This window comes from Diorhabda carinulata, chromosome 6 (assembly GCF_026250575.1).
Source record: "Diorhabda carinulata isolate Delta chromosome 6, icDioCari1.1, whole genome shotgun sequence".
In the NCBI taxonomy this organism is placed as follows: Eukaryota; Metazoa; Arthropoda; class Insecta; order Coleoptera; family Chrysomelidae; genus Diorhabda; species Diorhabda carinulata.
The window spans coordinates 21660328-21670185 of record NC_079465.1 but is presented as its reverse complement, the minus strand read 5'-3'; the positions used below and the strand labels follow the sequence as shown (position 1 = coordinate 21670185).

General features: G+C 29.8%; 2 protein-coding genes across 4 annotated transcripts in view; one reads left to right on the top strand and one right to left on the bottom strand.

The window, feature by feature from the left end:
• Nucleotides 1-955: 955 nt before the first annotated feature.
• On the bottom strand, nucleotides 956-9044 carry LOC130894783 (presequence protease, mitochondrial). 3 transcript variants are annotated; one of them, XM_057801766.1, is made up of 6 exons: nucleotides 8955-9044; nucleotides 8711-8895; nucleotides 7858-8046; nucleotides 7619-7800; nucleotides 3751-6099; nucleotides 956-1746 (listed from the first exon to the last, which is right to left on the bottom strand). In XM_057801766.1, the coding sequence occupies exons 5-6, from the start codon at nucleotides 6090-6092 to the stop codon at nucleotides 1005-1007; spliced, it is 3084 nt and encodes a 1027-aa protein (XP_057657749.1). In that variant the 5' UTR covers nucleotides 6093-6099; nucleotides 7619-7800; nucleotides 7858-8046; nucleotides 8711-8895; nucleotides 8955-9044; the 3' UTR covers nucleotides 956-1004. The 3 variants fall into 3 exon arrangements, with proteins under 3 accessions (XP_057657749.1, XP_057657750.1, XP_057657751.1); XM_057801767.1 differs by lacking the exons at nucleotides 8711-8895; nucleotides 8955-9044 and adding an exon at nucleotides 8226-8487; XM_057801768.1 differs by lacking the exons at nucleotides 8711-8895; nucleotides 8955-9044 and adding an exon at nucleotides 8105-8177.
• A 133-nt stretch (nucleotides 9045-9177) lies between these two features.
• LOC130895696 (PTB domain-containing adapter protein ced-6) overlaps nucleotides 9178-9858 on the top strand; it is a 29568-nt gene continuing 28887 nt past the window's right edge. Inside the window, exon 1 of the mRNA XM_057803168.1 lies at nucleotides 9178-9323. The gene's annotated coding sequence lies outside the window, so the exon portion shown is untranslated. The remainder of the gene's footprint in view (nucleotides 9324-9858) is intronic.

Genomic DNA, 9858 nt, shown 5'->3' with positions numbered 1-9858 from the left:
AGAAGTGATGAGAAAGTAAAATAAGAAAAAATGACAGAAAAATACTAGTAAATGAAAAATAGAAAGAGAACCAAACGGACAATGAAGAAAAAAGAAATGAAAAGAAGAATTATGAAAAAAAGAAAAAGCTAACGACAAAATATATTTTCATGTTAATGACATATTTCAAAAAGATGTAAATTTTAGGTTAGTTTTTAGTCATTTTCTATCGCAAACTTTTCTTTTAACTAGAAAGTTGAAATAGAAATTGGAAAAATGGGGAAAAAAGAAAATAGAAAGGGAAGCAAACAGTAAATGAAAAAGAAATGGAGAGAATAATAATGAAGAAAAGAAGAAACTAAGGACAAAACATATTTCAAAAAATGTAAAATTTTAGGTTAGTTTTCAGTCATTCTCCACAAATTATTTCAACGAAATGAGTTGTTATACAAAAAATACTTTTTCTTTAAACTAGAAGGAAAGTGATGAGGAACTTGGAAAATATATTGAATAAATTGAAGTGAAATGAGAAAACATGAAAGAAAAAGAAAAATATTGAAAATGAAAAATAGAAAGAGAACCAAACAGAAAAAGAAAAAAAAAGGAATGGAATGAAGAAAAAAGAAAAAGCTAACGACAAAATATATTTTAATGTTAATGAGATATTTTCAAAAATGTAAAATTTTAGGTTAGAGTTCAGTCATTTCCAATTAAACCAGTGATTATACAAAAAAATGGAAAAATGTGATGAGAAACTGAAAGGAAAAAATGAAAAAATTGAGGAAAAATGAGAAATAATGAAGGTAAAGAAGAATAATAATGGGAATAAACAAAAAGAAAAATGACATTTAATAAAAATTAAGGAATATAAACGGATTCACCTAAGGGTACATCAAAAGTACCATAATACAAAAATTCGGCAACATCGTGATTATAAATTAACCCTCTTATCAAGGGGGAGATACTCCAACAGAAAATCATTAAAAAATTTATTTAAAAAAAAAATCAACAAAACAATAAAAAATTTATACAATATTTTCAACGATGGTCCACATTTCATCCTGTCTTTTACTGACGTTCATTTTATCGTTTTTAGAACCGATGACGACTTTACCAGTTCTCAAAACGTTTTCCGGACCCAAATATTTCTCAGCCACTTCTTCGAGTCCCGTTTTATCGACGCTCATCAATTCGGCTCTATGCCTTTGTTTTATATCCGGCGTTATACCCTTCAAGAATTCATCGCAACCCTTATTACATGGCGGTACGGGCGCGTCCACCGATTGAAAGATACCCAATTTGGCTTCGAAAATATCCTGTCCGGTAATTTTATCGATTTGCGATCGGAACCAATCGTAGGCGTTATCGAAAACGTCCAAAGTGGCCAAACTTTGAGGATCCCGGTAACTGTAAAATGAAAATACGCCGTCTTGTAATAACCTCGCTCCCCCACCATAGGCTCCTTGCTTTTCCCTAAGTTCCGGATGCAAATATTTCGATGACAACAACCTACTCAATATTCTCAATTTCGCGAAATCCGAATGTGTATAAGGGACAGTTAGAACGGCTTTGCTGCAATAATTAACCGGTACGTTGAGGACGTGATGTTGACAGTTGACAGCTTCGGTTGGCGACCACACTTTACCGGTTACGTAGGTGCTGTCGCTCTGGATTTGTTGGCAAGTCGCTTCCGGTAATTTGTTGATGAAATTTTCGTAAGTATGTAGGATGTTCGATTGATTTTCCGGCGACAAATTCAAGGCGACTCTGAAACAAATAAAATTTGAATAGTTAACAAGTAATTGAGCACACAGTTTTGGAACTACTTTACATAATTAGCGAAAACTACGAGTTAACCTTTTTGGCTAATACCAGAGGTGTAAGAAGAATGATTTTGTGTCAACCGGTTATTCACCAATGTCAGTCGTACACCTCTAGATGTAACCAATAACGAATAAACAAACAGATAAATAATAACACAAACTCAAACTCATGTATGGGTAGCCTACATTTAACGATAACAGCAAACAAGTTAAAGGTAGAGGCAGAAAAAAGTAGAACGTCAACAAAAAGAAAAAAATTAGATAAATTTAATGGAAAAGTATTATAACATACGAAAAACTGAAAAGAAGAAAGAAAAGTAAACGAACGAAGAAAGAAATTGGAACAAACCAGAGAAAGATACAAAAAAATGGAAGAAAAACCAGAGAAAAAGGTAAAAAAAATAGAAAAAATCAAAAAGGACAAGGAAACGGAAGGTAAAAATAAAAAAACAAAAAAGTAAAGAGAAGAAAACGAATAAGGAAAAAAAAAGGATTATGTAAAACGGAACAAAACAAGGAGAAAAGGAAAACAGACAACAAAACGAAACATAATGATGAAAAAAAGGAAAAAAAAAAGAGAAAAATGAGAATAATAAATAAAAGTAAAGAAGAAAATATAACAATGAAAAATAAAAGTAATGGAAAAAGAACGAATAAGAAAAATTATGAGGAATCTAGAATAATAGAAAACGAAATTGAAAATGATAAAAGGAAAATAAGAAAAACATAAAAAGAAAAATACGAATCGGAATGGAAAAAGGAGAATTTATAAGAAAAAATTACAAAAAAGAGAAAAAAATAATGAAAGGAATAAAAGAAAAAGTAAAACGAGAAGTAAGCAAACAACAGAATGAAGAAACAATAAAACAACAGTAAACGGAATGGAAAATGGGAAATGAAGAAAAAAATACGAAAAAGAAATATAATGCTAAACGAAAGATAAAGAGAATAAAAAAAACAAAAAGGAAAGTGAGGAATAAACATGGAAAGAACCGATATAGAAAACGAAATTGACAATCAAAAAAGGAAAATAAGAAAAAAAGGAAAGAAAAATACGAATTGGAATGGAAAAGGCATAATTCATGAGAAAAAAATACAAAAAAAAAGAGGAAGAAAATATAAAGCGGAACAAATAAAAGGAATAAAAAAAGAAAAAAACTAAAAGGCAAGTAAGCAAACAACGAAAAAAAAAAAGAAAACAACAGTAAATGGAATAGAATGGAAAATGCAAAAAAAGGAAATTTGAAGAAAAAAATATAAAAATACAAAAAAAGAAAAAGGAAATATGATGAAGAGAATAAAAAGAACAAAAAGGAAAAGTGAGAGAAAAAAATAAAAATGAAAAGAGACGTTATAGAAAACGGAATGGAAAATGAAAAAAAGGAAATTTGAAGAAAAAAATATAAAAATATAACAAGGAAATATGATGCTAAACATAAGATGAAGAGAATAAAAAGAAAATAAAAAGAACAAAAAGGAAAGTGAGAGAAAAAAATGTAAAGAAAACGAAATGAAAAGTGGAAAAAAGGAAAATAAAAGAAGAAAGAAACGAATCGGAAAGGAAAAGGCATAATTCATGAGAAAAAAATACAAAAAAAGAGGAAGAAAATATGGAGCGGAACAAATAAAAAGAATAAAAAAAGAAAAAGACTAGAAGAGAAGTAAGCAAACAACGAAAAGAAAAGAAAAAAGAAGACAAACAACAGTAAATGGAAAGAGTAAAAAAAAGAAAATATGATGCTCAACAAAAGATAAAGAGAATAAAAAGAACAAAAAGGAAAGTGAGCAAAAAAAATTGAAAGAACCGATATAGAAAAGGAATGAAATTGGAAAAATGATAGAAACGTCAATAAAAAAAGAAAAAAAAAAAAAGAAATGAACGTAAACGAAAATCAACCTCATCGTAAAAGGTAAAAACAACCCTATCGACGATATTAATAATACTCACCTCATTTTTTTCTTATCGAACAATATCTTCGCCATATTCAATATCTCATCGAGCATAGCCTTGAAATTCGAAGTATGCATCAACCTCTTCATATAAGATACATGATGTAAACCGGACAACAATTCGACTTGATAAGCGGATCCGGAAACTAAACCGGAAGCCGATTGCATAGCGTAAACGTGACCTGCATCGGCTATACCGTTAGTCAAATTAGCGACGTAAAGTTGAACGAGCATCCGAAATCGCTGCACGTCCTTCAACGTGCCGATATTAAATATCTGATTCCAAATATCCCACATACTTTCGACGTTCTTTTCCAAAGCGTAACTACTGATTACCAAACCCGGTTCGTACGTATGAAGATGAAACAGACTTTCCCCGACGTGAGCGTTAAAATTCAAACCGGCCGTTTTTCTATTAACCAAATTATCGAATTCTCGAAAATTCAATTTTTCCGTACCCAATTTGTGAATCGTGTAACAGAATAGAGGTAAAAGCATCTGTTGTTCAGGTGATAGATCGTTCGTATTCAATATAGCTTTGAAATAAACGATTCCGTTCGAATTCACTCGATTTATTTGTGTGCTAACGTTATTCAAAGTCACTTTAACTTTATCGATTTTTTCGATATCGGAACTAATATCGTCGATAGTTAAAGTCGGTAATAATTCAATTCGAGATAATTCTTTTTGTTGTTTTTGCAATTCTAAACCTTTTTCGTATATTTCCCTTTTATCTTTATCGGTTAAATTTTTAATTTTATTTTTTATTATATTTTTTTCTTCTTTTATCAATAGTTTATCGTAATCTTTATCGGCGGACATTGTTAATATCAATTTATGTTTATTATCTTTGAAATATTTTTTAACGACGTCCTGTAAATATTTTGGATTATTTTTAATGTCGTTTTTTAATTTTTCGATTAATTTATTAGCTTCGAAATGTCCTAAAACGTCTTCGGTATGATTCCAAGCTGAAGTAACAGCGAACAACATCCCCAAACCGAAATTGTTATTTTCGTGTTTCAACGATATCTCGTAACGGTGCAACACCGAATCGATATGTTGCTGTTCGAATCCTTTATCGATACAATCATCGATAGTCGTATCGAATATCGATATTATCTTATCGAAATCTTCTTTTTTAACGCCTTGTAAACCTACGGTGAATATACTATCTCTCGGTTGGTTATCGAAACCCGTCGATGATGTAAATCCACCCGATATATTAGGTTCGATAAAACTTTTATAAAACGGCGAATTCGGTCCTTTTATTAACAATTCCGTTAAAAATTGCACGACGAACGTTTCGTAAGCGTCAGTTATATCACAACACAACAAAGAAATCGAAATCGCGTTCTGTTTATCGATTGATTCTCCTAAACTATCGAAACGACATTTGATATGTTCCCTTTTAGGGGATTCCCATCGTGTTTGATTCGGTACTATGGTGTGAGTCGGCGGGGAAAAAGCGTATTTCGATAAATATTCTTTATCTATATATTCCAAAGATGGTAATAAGGGAAAATTTCCGTACGAATAAATTCTACAATTGCTAGGATGATAATGTTGTTTGTGGAAATTTTTTAAATCGTTCCATGTTAAATCCGGTATCTCTTTGGGATCCCCGCCGGATACGACGCCGTAAGTATGATTAGGTAATATCAAATTTTGTAATTTTTGACCGAGTATGTTATCATTTTCGGCGAAAACTCCCTTCATTTCGTTATAAACGACGCCTTTTATCACGATATCGGTTTTGATATCGTTCGGATCGATATTTTCCAATCTCCAACCTTCTTGCATGAAATCAAGTTCTTTTAATTGGGGTCTAAACACGGCGTCCAAATAAACTTTTTGTAAATTAGTGTAATCCGAATAATTTTGCGTGCTGAATGGGTAAAGGGTGTAATCGGATCCGGTGAGGGCGTTCATGAAAGTCGCCAACGATCTGTTCAACATTTTGAAGAAGGGATCACGTACGGGGTATAATTCGGAACCGCATAATACAGTGTGTTCCAAAATGTGTGGTAAACCAGTGCTGTTTTGAGGAGTGGTACGGAAATTTATGGAAAAAACGTTGTTTGTATCATCTCTGTATAAATGCATTATTTGGGCTTTGGTTTTATCGTGTTCTAACAGTACCGCCGTTATTTTAAATTCTGGTATGGATTCTACGCGTTTAGTTAAAAAACCGTGGTACTTTTCGCCCTTTTTTATAGATTGTATATCGGAACATTCCAGGGGGGTTCTAACTTTAGCTATGTTCGAAGCTGATCTCGATAATTTTTTGTAGACGTTTATTGTTGTAAACGAAGCTCTTCTAATTGTATTCGGCCACATTTTTGTACTGAAAAATCATAAATCGGGGCTGTTTTAATATCAATACATTCATGATTCGTAGTTATGTCTCAAAATTCTTCGACAGAATTCATGTTCAGTGTTTTCAGTTTAAATAGAATTGAATTTCAGAAAAAAGCTCAACATTTTGTTTAAATAGAAAATATTGCAATCAAATATGAAGCGAAATACCCAAATGGGGTAAATTCGTTATGGGGGTGTTGGGAAAACATATTTTCCTCAAAAAAATAAGATGCTGTGTCTTGTGAAGCTGGCCAATACCAACTTTGTTATTTTAAATGCAGTATATTATGAGAAAATTTTTCAAAAAAATTTCTTTAAATAGAAAATAAAATACTGTGTGGAATACCCAATTGGGGTAAATTCGTTATAGGGATGCTGGAAAAACGTATTTTCCTCAAAAAAAAAAAAATAAGAGGCTGTGACTTGTGAAGCTGGTCAATACCAACTTTGTTACTTTAAATGCAGACCCTTGTATATTATAAGAAAATTTTCAAAAAATGCGATTCCCTTTGTCTTTACTCATTTTCATGTTTTCTAATTGTTTCTTCAATTTCTTCTCTCATTATCTCTTCTTGTTCTTCCTCTATTTCTTATTTTGCATCCTATTCAGGTCTTTTGTAGAACTCTGTCCCTTTCTTCCAGCTTTTAGGTAAATTCTGATGCTATTCCATCCATTTTCACCCATTTTAATGTTTTGTAATGGCTTCCTCCATTTTTTTCCTATCATCATTTTTTGTTTTTTATCCTTTTCACGTATTGTGTAGAATTCTTTCCCTATTTCTACATGCCGTTTAATAAATTTTGATGCTATTCCATCTGCTTTCATCCTAATCACGATTTTATATACTTATTTGATCTATTCCTTTTAGCAGAACGACTAATTTTCAAAAATTGTTGAAAAAATAGCCTCTTCATCAAAAAAATATATCATCACAATAGTTGACATTTATTATTAAATTCATCGAATAACAAAGTTGTCGATCCAAGAGCTAAACTAACTTAGTAGTCGACAAACCGCTTTAAAAGAGAAAAATAATATAAAGTCAAATATCGTGTTAAATATTAATTGAAGAATGTATTAATTTTTAAATATCTTTATAATTACACTCAATAGAAGCAAAAATATCTGAAATATTCATATTGAGACAGAAACTTCGCTGTAATTTTGAAACATAACTGGGATATTGTCAATAAAAACACTTTTAAAAACCTGACTAATTTCATAAACAAAAAATTAATGTTTATATTTGGATATTTTTTTTATATTATTAGAGACAAAAAAAACAAGTATTTACTTAACTGCATAGAACACTAAAAACACAAAATGAAATTCTTTGCGTTATTAATCATTTTCACACACACACACACACACAAAATGAAATAAATCTGAACAGTTTCCAATCTGAGAGCACAATTAAAACTGTTAATTTTGTTTGAGAAATTTCACTAATTTAAAATTTAGACTCGTAATTCTACTTCTACAATTAATACTAACGAAAACTTACCTAGTAAATCCTAATAAATTATTTTGTCACAATTTCAAGATCGAGCATAACCTCAAAACAAGCATGCAAATATCGTTTTCTCAAGCTGGATTGAAAAATTCTGTTTCTTTCACGTCCACACTCGTATAATTTGAAATTTCTATGAAAAACACCTTATATAAGACGTTTCTTTCAGTTTTATTCTAAATAAAACAAATTATATTAGAAGTAATATTCATGTCGATCAAGGAAAAACTTACTGCAGGCCGGTGTGGTGCAGGTACATCCAAACATTGAAAACAATCAACAATTATAGCCGAATTATCGGGAGATAGTCTTAAATCGCACTTTTTGCACTGTAATTCAGGATTCGGTTTTTGATTTGATGCATAAGCAAAATCTTGCGGTGGTGGAATTATTGCGTATCCTGGACACTCGATATAAGGATTCTGTAAAAAAAAATTTAGCTATATAATTAAACAATACTGTTATTATTTTATGTAATACATTTCAATAAACTAGATTCCAATCAAATTTAAATTCTAATAACTGTCAAATTCAGACTTATAAATATCACAATAAAAATATATCTTACTGCTAAATTAAATATTATTATGCCATTACTTACGAATTTACTTTTAAAAAATAGTTAAAGACTATATTTTTTATATAATATTTATTTTCTCTATCAGTTCAGTAATTTCAAATAAAATGACACATGACATTTTTTTATTGTCAAATATGTCGTTTGTAAATTTAGGAGTGTATAATGGACCGATATGCAGGTTCACTTTCAATTTAAAATCGATTTGATGATGCAGGAGATAATTTCAATAAAAATATGAAAATGTGCTGTTAAGTCAAGTATTTGAACATGTCAAAAATTTGACGATTATCAGTCAAATGAGTAGGCCCTGTTATATGATTTCTCAAATAAAGAAAGGAAAACATTATTTAGTATTAGTTGACCTTCATAAATTATTATTTGAATGATTGAAAAATAATCTTTTCGAAATATCATCGATGTACTACTAGAATTTATAATTTTTTGCTTGTAATTAAGAAACTTCCTCATAATAACTATAGTTGACAGTTTAAAAATTTTATACTAACCAATTCGGACGTATCATTCGTTAATTCAATGGGACATTTACCGAGACGCTTAGTCAAATTAACTTGTTCTTCGCACGGAAATGGATTCGTATTTTTGTCTAACAAATTAATATTAAACTGTAACTCGTCACCGTATGGGTATTGAGTATTAGACGGTACTTCGTATGTTTTATTGTTTTGGGAATCTGTAAAATATTTATTAATAAATATTAATTATATAGATGTATAAATAAGTTTTACTCACTTGCTGAATGTAATAAAAATATTAAGCAATAAATCACTGGAAATTTGAACATTTTATGACCATAACAATGATAATTTTGACAGAATATTTTTGTTTTTATAAATGTTAATTATTTATTAACGTAAACTATCTTTCTTTGTCAATATTATGTGAATAAAAAAAGGATAGAAACAGTGTAGTCTCGGCTTCGTAGTCACAACCAAATTCTCATCAAAATTTGACGTTTCTACTTAATTAATGTTTACTGTTTGTTAAGTTTTTGTTTAATTCAGAGTCTGAACTTTTTTTAACAATAAATATTTCAAACAGTTATTTCACTGAATAGAAAGGTATTTGTAGTGTTGTGTCAAGAGAAAATAAATTTAATAGGTATGTTACATATTTTTTTAATAATTATGAAGATATTAAACAATGTTGTAATACAAAAAGTAGGTTAAAATAAACGCAAGAGTTTATTGTTCTTTCAATAATAATTAATTGTGAATACGAAGGATCCGTGCATTGTTAATATTTCGGAATTACTTTATAATGTATTATAAAGGTGATATTTACGATTCGAAATTGTTTTTATATAAATAACTGATATACTTCGAATATTGAAGAATAGAGCCAATTTCGACATTTTGAGTAAGGAAAACTAAATTTCAATCATTTTGCTTTTACTTTATTTCTATTTCTCTCTCCACGTGTAGCTATTTTCCATATTTCCCAATCATTGCTCCTTTTTTAATTGGTAGGCAGAGTTTCTAATATTTTGCATTTTTTATGTTTGCCATGCAGAAAAACTTGTTCTTGCCGAATTTTTTATTTTTACGTCATATTTTGTACAAGGTTTGTTTTTTTTTTAATAAAACTTTTGAATAACACAAAAAGTTTTAAATGTGATTTAGTCCAAAATAAAATT